The 22,055-nt window shown below is 37.2% G+C and overlaps 1 protein-coding gene across 4 annotated transcripts in view; it reads left to right on the top strand.

Moving 5' to 3' along the window:
* The window catches only part of faf (ubiquitin carboxyl-terminal hydrolase-like faf), a 1,099,079-nt gene that overhangs the window by 504,367 nt on the left and 572,657 nt on the right, over positions 1 to 22,055 (top strand). For 3 of the 4 annotated variants that reach the window (XM_090401227.1, XM_090401224.1, XM_090401225.1), the window contains one exon: positions 20,118 to 20,264. In XM_090401227.1, coding sequence (XP_090257353.1) covers positions 20,118 to 20,264 — 147 coding nt within the window. The remainder of the gene's footprint in view (positions 1 to 20,117; positions 20,265 to 22,055) is intronic. The other variant, XM_090401226.1, reaches the window with a different exon arrangement.

Raw genomic sequence — 22,055 nt, 5'->3', positions numbered from 1 at the left:
ATGGGTGGAAGGAGGGTGATTATTATGGGAGATTTCAACTATGGTCGCATTGATTGGAGTGAGGAGGGGATACACGGGAGGAAGGAACTGGACTTTATGCGGTTATTAAGGGATAACTATCTGCGACAGCATGTAATGGAAAATACTAGGGGTCAGAGAGTGCTTGACCTAGTAATTACATCTGAGGATTTGGCTGTAACAAATATGACCACATTGCCACCAATCGGTGAGAGTGATCATAGGGTCTTAACTTGGGAGGTGGCTAAAGGTGTAGAATTTTCAATTAAGACAGGGTACATGTGGAATTATCGGGCGGGAAAGTATGACAAGCTTAGGAGTTTGATTGGTTCAGTGCCATGGCATGCACAACTGCAAGGACTAGAAGTTGATAGTGCATGGGAGGTAGTTAAGAAGTGCTTGCATGAAGCAATGGCTGACTGTATACCTAGAGTCCGAATAATAAATCAAGTAGGGGTTAAATGGATGAATAACACCATTAAGCTTGAGTTGCAAAAAAAGAAACAACTATGGAGGGAATTTAAGGAGAAGGGTGACCGGCAGGCACATGAACGGTATAAAGCGCAGGCCAGAAGGGTGACGAGTGTGGTAAGAAAAGCAAAAAAGGATTACGAAAGAACATTGGCCATGCAGGCTAAAGAGAATCCTAAACAGTTTTTTAGATATGTAGCAAGTAAAAGGAAAAATGTACATGGCAGATTGATTTTAAAGAATGCCGATGGTAGGGAGGTAACTGAATCAGTTGAGATAGTTGAGTTACTGAGTGAGCACTTTGCAAAAGTATATCATCCAGGTGGTGACATTGCAGAAACGAATAAACCAGTAGATTATACGGGAATTGCAGTTAATGAAGTGGAGGTGAGTTGTCTATTGCATAACCTCAATGTCAATACATCTGTGGGATTGGATGGTATACCAGCTCGTGTTGTACGAGAAGCAGCTAAAGAATTGTCAGTACCCTTGACCATTTTGTTTAATTTGAGTCTCGGGTCTGGGTTAGTCCCGAGCGGGTGGAAAGAGTGGAAAATAGTTCCACTGCATAAAGGTGGTTCCAATACTGCTGTTGTAAATTACCGACCAATTAGCATATCAGGAATCATTGTCAAGGTCCTAGAGAAAATAGTCAAGAGGAAAATACAAGATTGGATAGAAGAAAATGGGATACTGTATCGGGGACAGCATGGTTTTGTGAAGGGTAGGTCATGCCTCAGTAACTTGCTCACGTATTATAACACAGTGACGGCTGAACTGGATAAGGGTAATGGGTTTATGGTGATTCTACTGGACCTTGCCAAGTCCTTTGACAGGATTCCACATGGAATTCTAATCAGTAAATTGCAGCATATGGGAATGGACATAGGGTTGGTGAGATGGATAGGAGGGTGGTTGACGGAGAGATATCAGAGAGTGGTTTATTCGGGAGTAGAGTCCACAAGACGGCCTGTGACTAGTGGTGTGCCACAAGGATCTGTTCTTGGACCACTGCTGTTTAATTTGTTCATAAATGATATAGGAAATGATCTGAGAGGAACAGTTCATTTGTTTGCGGATGATGCGAAGTTGGGTAGGGCAATAGTGAATGCAGATGACGTCAAAATTTTGCAGGATGATTTGGATAGATTGGAGGTCTGGGCTAAGGAGAATGGATGTCAGTTTAATGTGGCAAAATGTAAGGTTATGCATTTTGGGGTGAAAAGATTGGCGGCAGTTTACTGCATTGGTGGAACCCTGCTCCAGGAAATTGATGAGGCACGAGATTTAGGAGTGTTGGTGGATAAGGAATTGAAATTTCGGGGACACATTGCAAAAGTGACCAAAACAGCTCATCAAATCCCTTGGTTGCTGAAGAATACGTTGACAAGCAGAGACAAACAGGTTATTGTTCCTCTCTATCGAGCCTTGATAAGACCGCATCTAGACTACTGTGCTCAGATTTGGTCACCTAGGTTTCTTCTTGATGGGGAGGAGGTGGAGAGGATCCAGAGGCGAGTGACCAAGATGATAGCAGGTCTGTGGAATGAACCGTATGAGAACAGGTTGAGGATTTGTGGGTTGCAAAAATTGGTTGATAGGCGGAGGAGGGGAGATATGATTGAGACATTCAAATTACTGAAGGGTTTCTATAAAATTAATTCAGAAGATATTTTTGAGAACAGGGCTGGTTGTGGGAGGACTAGGGGACATCCATGGAAACTGGGCAAAAGTGTGGTTAGTAAAGGTGTTAGAGCTGGGTTCTTTACTTTTAGAGTAGTGAATGAGTGAAATGCGCTCCCTGAGTCTGTGGTGGATGCTGTGACAGTGAATGAGTTTAAGGCGAGGTATGATAGATACTGTATGAATGTCAAATAGTTGTGATGAATATGATTTGGGGCCTCCCTCGATGAGTCTAATGACTCCCTGGAGTTGCCCTTAATAATAATAATAATAATAATAATAAAACAAGTGTACGAAGAAAAGGAAGTATATTCTGACTTTAAATTTCAATTGTGAATTGTTTGTGTTGTTGGTTTGTTTAGGTAGCCGAGGAAAGTGTCTAATGTCTGGCAGCCATGGAACCAAATAATGAAAGCATCATCAGCATATCTATGTCAGACTTTGGGTTTTAAAGTAAAGGAATCTAGAGCATGTTGCTCAAAAGCTTCCATATAAAAGTTAGCAATTGGAGATTGGGGATAACAGTGAGCTCACTGTTATCCCCAATCTTCTTTTTTTTTGCAAGTAAAAAGTATTTTGCCACACAAAATAGCCATCCATAGTACATGATAAAGAGTGTCATGATATCTAGCAGGAATATGTCCTGTAAAAGAATTGTGTCATAGATTGAACATTTGTGAAAAGGGCAGAGACATTAAAACTGACTAGTAAATAACTTTTTTCAAATGTAATGTCCTTAATTTTATTTACAAAGTATTGTGTATTTTTAATATATGAGGGAGAATGACCTAGCAACTCCTTGAGTGTTGGCACTAGTTTCTTGGATAGATGAAAATTGTGTTGCCAATACTTTCAACTGTCAGTCAAAGCAGTATGTTTTTCTTATAAACCTTGTGCAAACCATAAATTCTTGGGGAATGAGTATAGGGTGGAAGTAGTTTCTTAATCTATGGGCCAGGATGTGACTGATTTAAGTAATTCTTCTGCCTTCATTTTAATCCAATTAGTTGGATCATATTTCACCATTTGATAGATTCTGTTGTTGGAGACTAATTGATTCATTTTTTCCAGGTAAATTATTCAGTGTAAAATAACTGTGACACTTCCTTTATAGGCTCTGCTAATTACAATGTCCTGACTTTTTAAAGATTTCACAGCTGCCAATTCAGCTTTGGTCAGGTTTCTAGTTATTGCTTTAGTATTGTTTTAAATGTTGCCAGTTTCTAATTGTATTTTATCAGCTATGGTGATTAGAAGAAATCTTATGCTTCTTTCAATATGGTATATAAAATCCAATTTGTTAAGCCCCATGGGTGGTGCCGCAGCGACGTTTAAGCCTTTACTAAGCAGTGAGAGTCATCACTATTCCAGGCATGGCTAGAAGGAAAGGATCAATCATAGCATTAATTTTAAGTATCCTTTAATTGATCATAACTTATTTTAATGGTATTACAATTACAACACCAAACATACTACATTATAAAAATATATTAATTAAATGTCTTATATTTCACTAGATTTCAAACTAGCATCTTCAGGACAAACAGCATATTACAGTTTACACACAAAATGAATAAAGGAAACAATTCAACTTGTAGCCATTCTATTTACCTAATCATAGATTGAGACCCTGCTTTGTCTCAAAAGAAAGAAAAATGTAAATTATTGAAAAATGTTACTTCTTAACCCAAAGAAATCAACAAAATAGAGGTTGCTAAAACACCCCGTATTTATAGTTTTTTTCATAAATCTAATATTCGTTTCTGCTCTATAGTAGACAGTATAAAAATTCTGTCCATTTCAAATCACTAGTTGAAAATCAAATCCTTAAAAATTCTGACATAATAGTTAGTTTTGATATCACTTCCTTATTTACTAATGTACCACTAACACTCTTCATTTAGTAAAGCCTAACTTCTCGCCTGATATCTTTGAATTATTCATATTTACTATATACAAGTTACTTTACTTGGCAAGGGAGAATCTACAGAGAGATTAATGGTACTTCAATGCTCCCCCCCCCTTTCTCCTTAGCTAAATTTAAATTCGAACACATTGAGATAAAATTTGAACAAAGAGCATTCTATTCTTTGTAAAATCACTTCTCATATACAAAACTATGGCAGAGGAGATAACAAAAAAAATCTTACTTGAAATGCAACTGACTCAGATTTGTAACAAAAATGTCCATTAAATGATTAGCTTATAAACATAGCTGACCATAAAAACTGTACATAGAAAACAAAGGCATACCAATCACTTATTGAAATTAATTTTAAACATATCATAATTTTTTTGGTGAAGAACAAATGTCTTCTTCTTCTTCGCCCTTCTATATGTTAGGCCTATTGTCCTGTTGCAGAGCTATCTTAAGTCCTTCTAGGTCGTATCCTTCCTGAGAATAAGGTGACTACTAGCCCTATGCCTCCCGAAATATTCTATAGCTAGCTGCATGTGTTCACGGGACCAGTTTACCTGCTTGTGGGAGGAAAAACCCCATATAAACTGGGGAGAAAAACCCTGCTGTCCATGTCCAAGACTGGGTTAACTTGGCTATGTGTGAGAAAGATCCTTAAGCTCCTCACGTCTGCGGCAGTTATCAAACACAGGACACTCCTTACCCAGGCATATGGTTACGAAGTGCATAGCCACTAGGCTATGTGCATCACAACCACGTGGACAGAACAAATGTAAATTTAGTTATTAATATTTAGTTTGGAAGTGAAAATCAGAATTGATATTTTATAAGTAATTTATCAGTAGTGGCTAACTCTGAACACCGGCTGCTTACTGTTCTTCAAAAAAATAGGTTAGGCTAAAATAGCTCCACCTACTTCCTTTGGTAATAAAGGCATGAAAGGATTTATTTTATTTAAATAATTTATAAAGTATTTAATAAATATTATATAAGTTATTTAAATAAAATAAATTTTCTAATGTCTTTTATTTCCAAGAGGAATAGGCAAAAGCTCCCTTAGTCATAATTGACTCTTTGAAGAGTGTCAGCCATCTGGTCTCCACCCCTTCAGCCAACACAGATAAATGGCAAATTATTTATAAAATGTTAATTTTTATTTTTGTGTCCAGTATAAAAATACTTGAAGTCTACTATTGTGGAGTTGCATAGTTTTATCACATAAGAACAAAATTGCCTAACTTTAGAGGATATGCAGTCTCTCTAAGTAATATTTTTATGATAAACAATAGAGAACAGGTCACTGTAGGTCTCATGGAAAGCTAGTAGTGAAAGATTCATTGCAATTAACATGAGACCTACAATGACCTGCTCTGTATTGTTTATCATGAAAATGTTACTTAGAGTGCTAAGGTTACAATTACAAGTGCCAGTCAGAGAAGGTTATTTAAATAGTACAGTTGGCCAGTCAGAGAAGGGTGAAATTAGAGTTGAGTTCAGAGTAGATAGAATGAAATTTGAAGCAGAAGTTGGGAATTTTAAGTTAAATATAGTTGATAATTCTTTTGGGATATTATTCTCTCCAATGCATGCACAGTGTACCTCTTGGTTGCTTTCCATCAGGCTTCTTGCATGCTTGTTTAGCCATTCTCTTCTCATCCATTCTTTGCACATGTCCAAGCCATCTCAATCTGCTTGCTCAAATCTCATCGATTAGAAGTTCATAGATAATAAAGGTATTAATTTTACTATGTAAAGTAAATTTTTTTTTAAAATTCAGTTTCAATAAACATTTTAAAGGGTCAAAGCTGTATAACTGAGAGGAGACCGCCACATAGCATTTAAAGGAATGCGGAGAACTGACCAGGGCTTCTGACCTAATGTCCAATCCTCGCCTTCTCATGTTGCACCCTGTTGGGTATCTACCTGGATACTGAACAAACGAGGATGGGCTGGCAATTTGGGATTTAGCCGACCAAATTGTATTCCTATTGGTTAAACCAAAATACCAAATGATGGTACAACATGACAAAATTTCATGCCGGCTGGGGCGTCGCCCAGTTAAACAAGACCCCCATTATTTTTGCCAGGGAACCAGGGCGAACAGCGAAAACTCAGCTACTGGAACAAATCTGAGAATACACCCCAACTCAACATCACCAGAGTTAAAGATAGGTATTATCAACATAAGAAGCCTGAATGGCAAAGAAATGGAGCTAGCAGAGGAATTAGATAAGTACCAGATTGACTTAATAGGGGTGACTCAAACAAAAAAGACAAACTGGTGAGATCTTTCTGAGCAATAAATACAAAATGTTAAATTCAGGCAATAACAATCAAGGAAAAGAAGGAGTAGCCATAGTATTCAACACTAAATACAAGGCTCATCTTCTTGAATGGTAGGCAGTGTCAAGTAGAGTGATTTGGGCAAATATCAGAATGGGGAACTGGACAATGAGACTTATTTGTGCCTATGGTCCCACAGAAGGTTCTACTAAGGTAGAAGTGGAAGAATGAATTTTTGCGGGTCTAGAGAACTTGACATTGTCAGCATCCAGGAATGCATTAGCAGAGCTAATCTCAGGTGGTATGGTCAGTTAAACAGAATGGGCGAGGAAAGATTAGCAAAACAAATGTTCTCTGCCAAGTTGGCAGTTAAACGACCCAGAGGAAGACGAAGATATAGGTGGATTGATATGGTACAAAGCGCCTTAGACGATAGAAATATAAGATCTGGTAATGTTGGAGTCTTGACAAGTATCAGACTGATTTGGAGGAAAATTGTAGATAGAAGTTAGTAATGTAAATTTTACTATCATATCCTGTATCAAATTCCTGCCATGTATACCCCCCTTGAGGGTACATGGCAGGAATTTGATGATGATGAAATGTAAAATGTTTAGCCAGTTACATTGGTAGATATAAATGGTTTAGTAAGTAGTTTGCCACTCGCATTTAAGAAAAATGATAATAATAATAATAATATTAATAGCGAATTAATCCACACATTGCATATTCTGGTTTTAATGTAAAAACGTGAAAGTTGCTTTGAAGAACATTACATAATCTATTAAAAGGATGCTGTGGATCTGCTCCTATCTCATCAGTCAATGATGAAATCTCCAAATTAAAATGCATGCAAACTTAGAATTAAAAGTACAGGTGAAGTTGTCTCCTGTACTTTACTATATTAGCGGAAGATAGACAAAAATAAGATGTTTTATTTCTGTCTTTCTTGACACGTGCCTCTTTTGACCATTCTGCTCGAAAATATTTTATCAAAACATAATAAGAAACTAGAGAAAGAATAAAATTTTGCTTTTATCTTATCCATTTTAATTAGTCATTAATTATTGGATAATTATAATTTCATCAAAAGCTAATGACCAATGTAATTCTAAAAATCTGTGTATATATCAGATTAAATGTAAAGAATAAATATTATGCAGTTCTAGTACAATATCAAGTGCTACCAACTCAAATACAGCCTCAAGAATTGAAGATAGCCAATGTTATCATAAGATATGATAACATTGGCTATCTTCAATGAAAGTCAGTCTGGTTGGCTGAGTGGTTAGCATATCCGTTCTCCAGCCAAGAGGCTGTGGATTCAAATCCCACCAGAGGCATGGATGTTTTTTACCATATGTACTGCTATAACCTGCATCCTGGTGTAGTATGATCTTGGATGTCTTTGCACAAAAAAACAATAATAAAAAAAAAAAAATAAATAAAATAACTTTCATTGAAAAAGTTTTGGTTGGAACTAGTAGCAGAACTAAACAGGTTAGATACCATTACAGTAGTAATTGTTAGATCATGTCACCTTGCTAAGGCCTTGTGTGTGACTAATATAAGGATGGAGAACAATAATAATAAGGGGAAATGAAAGTGTAGCTTTTTAAAAAAAAAAAAATGTTAGAAAACATTCATGAACACATGTTACAGACCATATTGTTTCATGTGTGAATGATAAACCAAAAGGACACTCCCCTTTTCCTTCCAAACCATAAACTAATGGCAAACAGTATTCGATGAAAACTTATAACTGGAAGTGATATGTTTAAATTTTTTGCTGGAATATTTAAATATTGAAATATATCTATATGTATATGTATGGATCATATAGATATAGATTTGGTGAAAGAATCATTTTTAAACTAGGATTAATTTTTTTTTTTATTTTAATTTTGTCTGCTTGGTTAGCCTAGTGGCTGTGCGCTTCGCAACTATATGCCTAGGGAAGGAGTGTCCTAGATTCGATTCCCGTCGGTGACGTGAGGAACTGAAGGATCTTCCTCAGTTGTGGAATAGCCATAGCCATGTTAGCAAGTCTTGGGCGTGGACAGTAGGGTTTTTTCCCCCAGTTTATCCTGGGGTTTTTCATCCTGCAAGGCAGGCAAACCAGCCTTGAGAACTGAATACTACAGGACATAGGATACACCAGGGCATAGGGCTGACCACCTTATCCTGTGAACGGTTTGAGTTCTGATGATTAACAAACCCTTGACACTGCAAGGTAAAAGAGGGTAAAAGGAAGATGCAAAGAAGATGCGATTTTTTTTTTAATGTTGCTATAATGAATGGAATCAAGTATATGTCCATTATGAAATTTTTTAAGTTTATCAAAATTATGTGTGTGTGGGTGGGTGGGGGGGAATAAATGAATGCTCATTCAATGATTGGAATGTTTTTTCTGAGCTTATGACAGAAATTTCAGTGAAATATATGGATGTGGGAGAACATATGTCAGCTGATGAAGGTTTAGTTCTGTGGAAAGGATGGCTTGACTTTCACAAGTTTATAAAAAGAAATATGTAAATATAGCACTGAAAAAAAAATTTTTGTACGTATAGCTAGTTTAGAGTATAATGTAGGAAAGATCTTGAAAAAAAAGTTTTTTTTGCTTGTCGGTGATGGACTAAGTGAACTTGTATCTAGTGCAAAAAGAGTTGCCAGTTTTTTTTGCATCTCATCTTGAATTGGGGTATCATGTAATTGCAGATAACTAGTATGCAGATACTTGATTGGTACACTTTTTGAAGACTCAAAAACCATGACTGCAGCAATGAGTTTCAGATCTTTGTTGATGTAATTATTGAACTATTGAGTGTTATGCTGCAACTTTTATTCACAAAGAAAATGGTCATCTGATGAAATTAAAAGACCAAAGAGTAGTGTATATGATAAATGCAAAATATACATGCTTTGGAAGAACAAGAGACTATTTTACAGAAAAACCAGTGCACATTGAAATGGATAGTTGAATAAATGGGAGGAGTTGATAAAGCTTGTCAACTTCTGGAGCCTTTAGACCCTTCCCCATTCATGCTTCAAGAATCTAGATTTCATTGCCTGATGTGAATGCTAAATAGCTTTCCAAAAATACCATAAATGTATAATTTACTTTTAGGCAGTATATCATAATGCTCTTACAACAAATTTATCAACAAAATCTTTGATTAGACACTTGACTATTTCTGAAATTTTTCATGTAGCTCCTCTGATTGCAAATCAGTATAACATAGCATGCTTATTTTGCTAAGTAGTATCCCTATGTTTGATTGTTCTGGTATTTACTCGTGTTTTAAGATTATTGACTAAAACTATTATAACATAGATAAAGTATTTTGAGATACATACCTTGGGTTAGACCTGGAATACTTAATATTTATTTTCATAACTTTGAAATTTATAACTTAGAATTTAACTGAGATTAAAAGCATAATTAACCAAAGGACCAAAAAAATTAAACATGATAACTGTAAAGAATAAAAAAATTAGAAATTAAAGTATACATGGGCAAAGATTAAAGCACCAGAAATGGATAAATAATGCAGGTAAATAATTAAACCTCAGAATGAATGAATAAAATGATGTTATATAATCTCTGATTAGTTTCTGTACTAATTATGTTTTCTCTTAATGCTTCCTTTGTTGCTTTGTATAACTTTTGCATTTATCTTTTATTTGTTTTCATCTTTTATTGTTTCCAGTTTAATTAAAAATCTTTTCTAGTATAGATGTCTTTCTTTTGGAAGAATTCTATCCTTTATTTTGTTGTTCTCTGTATATTGTGTTTTATTTTATTCTTAGATGTGTTTTCTAGTTATATCTTTCCAAGTACTAACTTATTATCACCTTCTGTTTCTGCAGTTGTAGAACTCTACAATAATTTTTTTTTATAGTATCATTTTTCTATTATCTATAATGTAATTCATTATAAAAATTTTGCCCTTTTATATTTTCTCTGGTTGTTTTATGATCAAAGAATGTATTAATTATTCTTAATTCATTATTTGTACACAATTGTAGCAGATTAATTCCATTTTTATTAATTATTTCTTCATTAAATCTTTGGCATATACTTGGATGATTCTTCCATAATCGTTCTTTTTTTCTGCTGATCACATACTGAAAGAACTCTGAGGTTTTTTAACCCCTCAATGCTGCTCATACTATACTTTTGTTACCTTTACCAAGTGATCTTCCTTGCATGCTGTTTGTGCTCCTTATGCAACTCTTATTTTAAAAATATTGTTAATTTAGTCTTTTGCCAGGTAAGTTATGTAGCATAGCACATGGCACCAATGCGAAGCAGAACAGTGGCATCCGGGGGGGGGGGGGTCATTGGTTAAAGAATTTAATGAAAGAGACTTCATGTAGTGAGATGTGTGTGTGAAATGTAAGCATTACTGAAGGCAAATAGAATTTGGTTTGAAAGCGATAGTGGTGAGAAAGTGTGCTGAAAATGCTATGGGAGAGCAAGGATCAAACGTGTATCTCAGGTCGCAAGATTGAAGTAGTGAATGGAACTCAGAATATGCTTGAAAATGTGTGTGATGTAACAGCAAATGTGACATGATTGAGAGAGAGAGAGAGACTGAACATTCTGAACAAAAGAATAGTATGACTGATGTAAAGAATGAACAGTGGGCTGCAATGAGGGAGCTAGCTTCGGTTATGTGGAATGATGTACAAGGTGAAGCAGAAGCTGGAAGAAATGCAGAAATGTCTGGTGAGTGGGTCAGCTGATTACAGAAAAAAAAGAAGTGTGAGATAAGAGAAATGAGGGCATGACTGAGAGAGAGAGAGAGAAAATCAAGGAGCGAGTGTTGTACAACAATTCAATCATAAAAGTTGTGATCAATGAGAGATTGACAAAATCGTGCTTTCCGGGTGTGAAAATTAATGATGTTGAGGCTATTAGAGCACAAAAGAGTAGAGTGAAAGAATTGATTGTATTGGCAGGAACAAATGGGTTGAAAGCAGAAAAGTATGGCATGAGAGAGGATATGAAAGAATTACTGGATGTAGCAAAAGAAAAGAGTGAGAGAGTTAAGATAGTGAATCTGTTGCCACATTATGACAGAGTAGAGCTGAGAAGGAGAGCCATAATAGTGAATGATTCGATGCTTAGGTTATGCAAGAGGAGTGGTGTGGAATGAGTTTGACTGGCAAAAAGGCTTATAGAAGAAGGATGGCTTGCATCTGAATGGATTTGGTGTTTGGAGACTGGAAAAAGTGTTGTTGAATGAAGTGGATGTGGATGTGCAGAATCAGGGAAATTAGAGCTTGGAGTGGGGGAGCTGTTGAGTGCATATGCAGACATCAGCGAGGCAGTTGAGTGTAAGAATGTCTATAATATGTCTAAGTTACCACCACCCCTGGTAACAAACCAGAATGGGATAGTTAATATAAAGCATCAGGATAGCAGTGAGCCTAAGGGGCTTTAGCACTTTATGTACACTAAAGCCAGGAGCATTTGGAACAAGCAGGAGAAATTTTTGGCATTGGTTAGTTCATCCTGGCCAAAGGTTATTGGCATTAGTGAGACATGGCTTACAGACATCATGTTGGAGGCTTAATGGATTTTTTACAACACTCAAAAAGAATTAAAATAGAATTTAATACTTCCTATATTTCTTCCTAGTCACTAGGACATCTACGGGGATTACAAAAACAATTAATGTAACATATACACAAATAACAAACAATACTAAGCCCAACCACGTGGGTGACACTGAAGTCCTATCTAGGTAGAGCGCCCTCTAAGGGCATTAGTAGGTGGCCTGGAATGAAAGGTGGGAACTCTGGTGATGAGTGTTTCCCAAATCTTCGGAAGCTTAATGCAACCGTATTTATTGAGATTGGTTTTTGAGAGCTGCTTCTAAGAAAATTCTCTCTTTCTTGAATTTGCTGTGGTAGAGCATGGTGATTTTCTTCCATGATACCCTGTGGGTGGTGTCCAAAACATGGTCAGCCAAGCCTGAATGGCCATAGTTGTGTTTGAAGATGTAAGACTTGTGTTCCTCTAGACGGATGGATGCTGATCTGCCTGTCTGTCCAAAGTACGCCAGCTTACAGGAACAGGGTACTTTGTAAACTCCAGGCAGAGAGAGAGAGGGTGGAGGGAGCTGATCTTTCGTAGAACGGATAAGGGTAGCAAGTTTGCGGTGGGGCTTATATGCTGTGTGTAGGTTGTATTGTTTTAGTATCTTGGCTATTTTTTTGGATGTGCCACGGATGTAGGGTATGGTGATGGCAATTTTAAAATCTTGTTGACAAGAAGGACGAGGAATGGGAGAGGAGTTGATTATTTTTTTGATAATGTGATCGCTGTAGCCATTGGAGAGGAAAGTGCTGTGTATGTGGTTAAGCTCAGTAGTGAGGACGGTTCCACTGGAACAAAGATTGTGGGCTCTCTTGGTAAGAGTTTTAATAATGCCATATTGTTAAGAGGGGGGTGGTGGTGGGAGAGTTTGTGAATGTATCTGACTGTGTGTGTAGGTTTTCTGTATACAGTGAAGGTAAGTGTATCATTAGGCAGGCATGTGACTAAGGTGTCTAGGAAGGGTAAACAATTGTTCTTTTCCTTTTTCATAGTGAACTGGATTCTTGGATGTAGACTATTGAGATGACTGAGGAAGTAGTCTAACATGTCTGGGCCATGAGGCCAAATAGAGAACACATCATCTACATATCTTAGCCAGATAGAAGGTTTGAGTGGGGCTGAGTCTATGGCTCGTTTTTCGAAATCTTCCATATAGAAATTGGCAGGGGGGTGAGAGGGGGGGCAACCCATGGCGGTTCCCTCTATCTGCTTATAGATTTTGTTGTTCCAAGAGAAATACCCAGAGTTAATGGCAAAGGAAAAGAGATCTAAGATGTCAGAGGGAAAAACGTTTTCTAAGAGAGATAAGGTGTCAATTAAGGGAATATTGGTAAACAAAGAGGAAATATCAAAGCTTACCAATATGTCTGTCTTATTCAAGGTTAAATTTTCTGTGATGGCTTTAAAGTAGGTCGAGTTTTTTATATAGGAAGGGGACCTTCCGGTGAGGGGGATCAGAGAGTTGGCCAGCTGTTTAGATAGTCTATAGCAAGGTGCATTGGTGGCATCTACTATTGACCTGAGTGGGGAATTGGGTTTGTGGATTTTTGGTAAACCATATATTCAGGGGGGATGGGAGCGGAAAGGTTTAAGTTTTTTCGTGACGTCAGGGGGCCAGGAAGATACTTTTTTGAGTAAGATTTTTAGTTTCTTAACTTGTGTTTTTGTGGGGTCGTGCTCTAGCGGGATGTAGGTAGCATGATCGCAGAGGATAATGTTCATTTTACGATTGTATTCACTGGTATTAAGAACGACTGTGGCATTACCCTTATCTGCTCTGGTGATGACGATACTTTTTTCTTTGCATAGTTTCTGGAGAGCCATGCGTTGGGCATAAGATAAGTTACTTTTTGGAGGCGAAAAGTGAGCGAGGATGTTGGCTACGTCTAGTCTGATGTTGTTAGCTATCTCCGATGGTAAGTGACCGATTCCCCGTTCGATGTTCAGAGCGGATAAGGGTAATGCCACAGTCGTTCTTAATACCAGTGAATACAATCGTAAAATGAACATTATCCTCCGCGATCGCGCTACCTACATCCTGCTAGAACACGACCCCACAAAAACACAAGTTAAGAAACTAAAAATCTTACTCAAAAAAGTATCTTCCTGGCCCCCTGACGTCACGAAAAAACTTAAACCTTTCTGCTCCCATCCCTCCCGAATATACGGTTTACCAAAAATCCACAAACCCAATTCCCCACTCAGGTCAATAGTAGATGTCACCAATGCACCTTGCTGTAGACTATCTAAACAGCTGGCCAACTCTCTGAACCCCCTCACCAGAAGGAACCCTTCCTATATAAAAAAACTCGACCCACTTTAAAGCCCTCACAGAAAATTTAACCTTGAATAAGACAGACATATTGGTAAGCTTTGATATTTCCTCTTTGTTTACCAATATTTCCTTAATTGACACCTTATCTCTCTTAGAAAACGTTTTTCCCTCTGACTTCTTAGATCTCTTTTCCTTTGCCATTAACTCTGGGTATTTCTCTTGGAACAACAAAATCTATGAGCAGATAGAGGGAATTGCAATGGGTTCCCCCCCCCCACCCCCCCCCTCCTCCCCTTGCCAATTTCTATATGGAAGATTTCGAAAAACGAGCCATAGACTCAGCCCCACTCAAACCTTCTATCTGGCTAAGATATGTAGATGATGTGTTCTCTATTTGGCCTCATGGCCCAGACATGTTAAACTACTTCCTCAGTCATCTCAATAGTCTACATCCAAGAATCCAGTTCACTATGGAAAAGGAAAAGAACAATTGTTTACCCTTCCTTAGACACCTTAGTCACACGCCTGCCTAATGATACACTTACCTTCACCGTATACAGAAAACCCACACACACAGTCAGATACATTCACAAACTCTCCCACCACCATCCCCTCTCAACAATATGGCATTATTAAAACTCTTACCAAGAGAGCCCACAATCTTTGTTCCAGTGGAACCGCCCTCACTACTGAGCTTAACCACATACACAGCACTTTCCTCTCCAATGGCTACAGCGATCACATTATCAAAATAATAATCAACTCCTCCCCCATTCCCCGTCCTTCTTGTCAACAAGATTTTAAAAATGCCATCGCCATACCCTACATCCGTGGCACATCCAAAAAAAATAGCCAAGATACTAAAACAATACAACCTACACACAGCATATAAGCCCCACCGCAAACTTGCTACCCTTATCCGTTCTACGAAAGATCAGCTCCCCTCTCTCTCTCTGCCTGGAGTACCCTGTTCCTGTAAGCTGGCGTACTTTGGACAGACAGGCAGATCAGCATCCATCCATCTAGAGGAACACAAATCTTACATCTTCAAACACAACTATGGCCATTGAGGCTTGGCTGACCATGTTTTGGACACCACCCACAGGGTATCATGGAAGAAAACCACCATGCTCCACCACAGCAAATTCAAGAAAGAGAGACTTTTCTTAGAAGCAGCTCTCAAAAACCAACCAAATCTCAATAAATACGGTTGCATTAAGCTTCCGAAGATTTGGGAAACACTCATCACCAGAGTTCCCACCTTTCATTCCAGGCCACCTACTAATTCCCTTAGAGGGCGCTCTACCTAGATAGGACTTTAGTGTCACCCACGTGGTTGGGCTTAGTATTGTTTGTTATTTGTGTATATGTTACATTAATTGTTTTTGTAATCCCCGTAGATGTCCTAGTGACTAGGAAGAAATATAGGAAGTATTAAATTCTATTTTAATTCTTTTTGAGTGTTGTAAAAAATCCATTAAGCCTCCAACACGATGTCCTCACAGCACTTAAGCCTCTACACACGTATGGCTTACAGAAGATGATATAGTTAGTGGGATAGAATGTGAAGAGTATAGTGTGTTCGGGGAGGATAGAGAGAAAAGAATGGGGGGGGATGGGAGGAATGTTATTGGTGAAAGTTCAACTCCAGACCCAGTGAAAATAGCACATTTGAGGCTATCTGGTGTTGAGATTGAGGCCAACATAACAAAATATATATACAGTTGGATGCTGCTATAGACCAGGGGATGGAAAAGATGATGGAGATAGTATGCATTGGCAAACAGACTCGTTGAATGGAGGATAGATAATTATTATGAGGGATTTCAACTATGGGAACATAGATTGAAAGCAGAAGAGAACATATAGGAGGAAGGAAATGGAATTTGTACAGTTACTAAGGGATATTACCCAAGACAGTATGTGATTTAATATACCAGTGCTTCGAGAGTGCTCGATCTAGTAATTGCATCAGAGAATTTGTCTATAATGAATATGATCATGTTGCAACCAATTAGTAAGAGTGATCCATATGGTCTTGACCTGGTAAGTATGACAAGCTTTAGGAGATTCGTTGGATTGGTGCCTTGGCATGTTGCAAGGGCTGAAACATTGATAGTTCATGAGAAGTGGTCAGGAGAGTAAATCAAGTGATAGTTAGGATGAATATCATGATTAAGCTTGGAGCTATCAAAAAAAAAAAAAAAAAATGAAGAAAGAAAAAAATTGTGGAGAGAATTTAAGGAGAAAGCAGACCAGCAAGCACATGAACAGTACAAGGCACAGGCCAGAAGGGTAACTAGTGTGGTAAGAAAGACAAAAGCAGATTATGAAAGGAAGTTAGCAATACACACTAAAATTCCAAACAGTTCATTCGATATGCTGCAAGTAAAAGAAAGAATGTATATGGAAGAATGATTTTAATGAATAGTGATGGTAGTTAAGTAACTGAATCAGTCAAAATAGTAGAATTACAAAGCGAACACTTTGCAAGAGTAGGAGGTGATATTGCAGGAATGAGAGAGAGCGAAAGGCATATATGGGAAATGGGGTAAATGAAAAAAGGAGGTGCGTGCAGGGTTTCTTCTCCTGGAAAATTTGGGTTTTTCATCCCACGTACAGAGAAATCGGCCCTTCAGATCACACACAATTTACAGACAAAAATACTAGTTGTGGTGGTGGGCAGTAGATGGCGTTGATGTAGATGATTGGTAGTGGAGGTTCGGCGCAGTGGTGGAAACGGAGAGTTGTACAGTACGTGTCTTCCCACGATGGGTCTTGGATTCCTTGGAGGTGTCACAAATAATAATAATAATAATAGCATATTACAGAACCTTAATGTGAATACAGCTGTGGGATTAGATGGTATACCAGCTCGAGTTTTATGTGAAGCAGTGAGGGAATTGTCAGTGCTCTTGACCATATTGTTGAATCTGAGTCTCAGCTCTGGGTTATTCCGGGGGGGGGGGAATAGTTCCATTGCATAAAGGAGGCTCCAAGACTGATGTAGCAAATTACTGACCAATCAGCATATAACATACCTACTTGTAATTTTTTAGGAAATTACAATGTAAACTAAATTATTAATTATAAATACTTTAATTAATGACTACCTATATTTTGGCAGTGTTACATTGCCATCTTTAGGGATCACAAAACAATGAAATGAGCATGTAGGCACTCACACTGAGCAAATGAGGCTGAAGAAAGACAACTGAAGCTGCTCCTAGTGGGTCAAATTGGGGTCTTGGCCGTTGGGTTGACAATCTTAGAATATATGCTTCCCAAATTTGGATTAAGTCTCATGCACCCAAATTTGTTGAGGTTTGGGAAGTTTTGCTGCAGTATAATAAAGTAGCCTTCTTCCAGCATATTCTGTGGTGTGTTGTGTCCAATGAATGGTCAGCAAGTACTGAGTGGCTGTATTGGTGGAATCGGATATAGTCTTTGTGTTTGGATATCTTGATATTGACTTTCCTGCCTGTTTGGTCATAGTTGGATAGTTTGCAGCTACAAGGGACCTGGTATACTCCAGGTAGGTCTAGGAGAAGTGTTTGGTGGAGTGGATAAGAGATGCCAATTTCTTATGTGGATTGTAACTAGTTGTGAGATCATGTTTTAGTTTATGTTGTCATTTCCTAAAGAAGTAAACAGAGTTGTTGTCAAAGAGTTGGAGAATTTGTCAAGAGCAGAATACTGGAATAGATAGATGAAAATGGAATACTCTATTGGGGGGGAGTAATAACATGGTTTTGTGAATGGTAGGTCATGTCTCAGTAACTTGCTCACATTTTATAATACAGGGACAGCTGAGGTGGATAAGTCTAATGGGTTTACAGTGTTACTTCTGGACTTTGCTTTTGACAGGATACCACATGGAATACATTTGTGGAACTGTACTCCAGAAAACTGTTGAAGCCAGAGACTTGGGAGTGTTAGTGGATATGGAGTTGAAGTTCAGGAGGCACATAGCAAAACTGGCTAAAGCAGCTCATCAGATTACTTGGTTACTGAAGAATACTTTGATGAGCAGAGACAAACAGGTTATTGTTCCTCTTTATCGATCCTTGATAAGACCTGATCTTGACTACTGCATGCCGATCTGGACACAAGGGGTTCTTGGTGATGAGGGGGAGATGGAGAGGATCCAGAGGCGAGTGACCAATATGGTAGCAGGTCTATGGAATGAACCTCATGAAAGCAGGTTGAAGATTTTTTTGGTTACACTAACTAGTTGACAAGCAGAAAAGAGGTGATATGATTGAGACATACAAATTACTGAAGTGTTTTTACAAGATTAATTGAGAGGAAAATTTTCAGAACAGGTCTGGTGGCAGGAGAACAAGGGGCCATCCTTGAAAACTGAGTAAGACTGTAGTTAGCAAGGGTATTAGAACTATGTTTTTGCTTGGAGTGGTGAATGAGTGGAATAGGCTGCTAGAGTCTTTTGTGGGTGCCGTGACTGTGAATGAGTTCCAAGCAAAGTATGATAGATACTGCACAAATGTTAGATCGTTCTTGACATGATGTTTAGGGCCTTCCTCGATAAGTCTAAGGACTCTTTGGAGTTGCCCATAATAATAATAAGAAGAATAATTATCATTCTTGCTTTTGATCAAATTTAAATTAAATGTATGAAGAATATATTCCTTCTACAGTTCTTTGAACAAATCGAGATATATGTCGAGGAATAAAATTGTGTTGCATGTCATTAAAATTATGCACAAGAATAAGTGGAAATTTAATAAACAGATAATTTGAATAAATTATCTATTTATTATCTGAGCAACATGGATTTAGAAAATATAGATCAACTACATTGCAATACTGGTAAATCTTTTTTCCTGTGTTTATTGATTTCCTAAATCATTTGACGTAATGCAGTTAAAATGTATAATAACTACATTAAAAATAGGAAAACAAACTAATTAAGAATATTTACAGATATGTAGATAGCAGTTTTATCATAAATACAGAACAAGAGTAGATTGTGGGAATTAAAAACAATATGAATTAGACAAGGTGACCCATAAAGTTAGTGGAGATATCTTAGAGGCAGTGGAGGTGATAAGAGATCTTCGGGATGATGATGGTTAAGGACTAAAAATTTTTGAAATATTTGTTAAAATTGTGAAGACAGCAAATGGGATTATGGCAGTGGTGCACAGGATAACTGCCATAATCATCATAGTCACCTGGTTTTCAAAAGGATGAAGGGATATCGTAAAGGGTTCAGGGATGAATAACTTAAGGTAGTTTTTGGAATGTTGCATATGAAGGAATTTTGAAGAAATGTAATTTGCAGAGTTCAGTGGATAGGATCTCTGGTATTATTGAGGCCTATTAGTTGGTAAGAGGTTATTGCCAAATTAATGGGAGTCCCTGTAGCTCAGTCAGTTTTGCCAGTGCCCTTTGATTAGATAGATCTGTATTCAAATCATGTCTAGGACGTGAGGAACCTTTATCACAGTTTTTCAACTGAAGGTGAGTTAGCCTGTCTTATACAGAGTTAGCATGGTTTTTCCCTCCTGGAAACTTGGGTGGATTTTCATCCCTCAAAACAGGCAAAAACATGTGCATTTAACAGACATAATACACTGACCTCATAGCCCAAGTTACTTTTTTTTTGCGATAAATCCAAATCAATCAATTAGCCAAATTAATGTGTTAGAGTTTCTTCTTATAAAATGGGACAAGAAGAGGCCATTCCCCTGTGTGTCTCCCATGATGGATCTTTAGATTTCCCAAAGGTCTGATGAAGATGATAATATATTGTCTTTAAACATAATCTAAAATATGTTATTATCATGAAGTATGTTGTTTTAAATTCGGTTTGAATGATATATTTTTCTTTGTTACAGACAACTGTAAAGGAATATGCCAAAAATTCTCACGAGTTTTTTCAGTTGCTCTGTCGTTTATTAAATTATGCTTCTGCCGCCCACTGTCCTCTTCCCACTGCCCAGAATTTACTAACTAATGAAATTGATTGGCTCAAAACTGTAAGAGTAAGTTTATTGTTTTGAATATTATTAATGTCTTATTTTAAAGAATGGATAATATTTTAATTTTTTAATGATTTTTAAAAGACGATGTTATTGTGTACATTCAGCATCATCAATTATAAGATGTTAAATTTGCACAGAAATTATACAAAGACATGTTTAGCATCCACATTTAATGGTATTAATTTAAGGATGCTGAATTAGCTCTTGAGTTGTGGAAGATTAAATTATTTTTATGTAAAAAAAAAAAAAATCTCTTTTAAAGACTTATCTCTCATTAAAGATTTTGATATCTCATTTGCTGTTGTGTAGATATATAATGTAGCCATTGTTGTCACCAAATGCTTGATATCTATCTATCTATATATGTATTTTCAAGAATTTATATATAGTATATATGAATATACTATATATGTTAGTATATTCATATATACTATATATGAATATACTATTATATTCATATATAGTATGATAGTACTCCATGAAAATTACCTTATTACTAGCTTCTATCAACCGTTTCTCCAAATTTATTTGTTTGGACTTCAGTATTCACATATCATACACCAAAGGTCTTCTGAGATGCTCCTAAATACCTCACTTCACATGGACTTCTTCTGCATCTTTTTCTTATCATCCTGGAATCAATACTTGTTTCACTAACATTTCTTGTCATATTCTATTTAAATATCAGTACCATCTACGATTAGCTCTGCTTACACATCCTAAAATGCAGCAAGGTCACATTCCTATCTATTATCTTAATTCTTATATGATTGTTCTGTCATTCATGACATTACATTCTCTGTCCAAAAAAAGAAACCAAACTTTTCAAAAATAGAAGAAAATAGTGGTGCCACCTGTCGTGTCCTTTTGTTGGTGAAAGCGGCAACCTTCAATAGTGTTGTGGCAACTGTTTATGACATTTGTTTCATTGAAGCCGAGCTGTAGTGCCAAGAGTGACAGTGGGTTTTGACGAATTGTCGGAAAATGAGTTTCAAACAGAGAGCTGTGATTGACTTTTGTGTTAAACTTGGTAAAAGTTTTACTGAAATGCATCAAATGCTTCAAAAAGCATAAGATGATGAATGATTATCCTGTACTCAAGTTTATGAGTGGTTTAAGCGAATTCAAAGTGGTCGTAAGATGCTTGAGGACAACGAAAAGCCAGGCCGTCCAAAAAATGGACTGAGCGAAGTTAACATCCAAAAAGTGCGTGATTTCATCAAAGAAAACCCTTAATCGTCTGAGATTGATTGAAGATGAATTGGAGATTGATTCCACAATCAACCGTGCACAACATTTTGACCGAGAGTTTGGGCCTTCGTAAATTGAATTCGCGATTTGTTCCCCACAAGTTGACCAACGACCAAAAAGTGTATCAAATTGAACACTGCAAGGACCTGATTAAAACCGCTCATAAGGCCTCAAACTTCCGTGAAATGATAGTTACTGGCGAAACATGGTGTTTTGAGTATGCGCCCGAAACAAAGCACCAGAGTGCTGAGTGGAGACCACCAGATGGGGCATCGGAAAAAAAGTCGCTTGGAGAAGTCAAAAGTAAGGACAATGCTGATTTGTTTCTATGATTCCAAGGGCATTATCCACAAAGAATTTGTTTCGACTGGCCAAACAGTCAATTGTGAGTTTTATTTTGAAGTGATTGATAGTGAGTTCCAGAAATTATTTTTATTTCTGGAACTTAAAGACTTGATGGGATATGAAAGTGTTAAACTTTTACACAATTTTTTTACACAGTTGAAGTGCAGCCTTGTTTACAAAAGTACAAATTTAGCA

Source organism: Typopeltis vanoorti, chromosome 12, assembly GCF_054136105.1.
Source record: "Typopeltis vanoorti isolate ZY-2024b chromosome 12, IOZ_Tvanoo_1.0, whole genome shotgun sequence".
Classification (NCBI taxonomy): Eukaryota; Metazoa; Arthropoda; class Arachnida; order Uropygi; family Thelyphonidae; genus Typopeltis; species Typopeltis vanoorti.
Note: the sequence above shows the minus strand (reverse complement) of the source record. Positions and strands in the feature narration are given on the sequence as shown.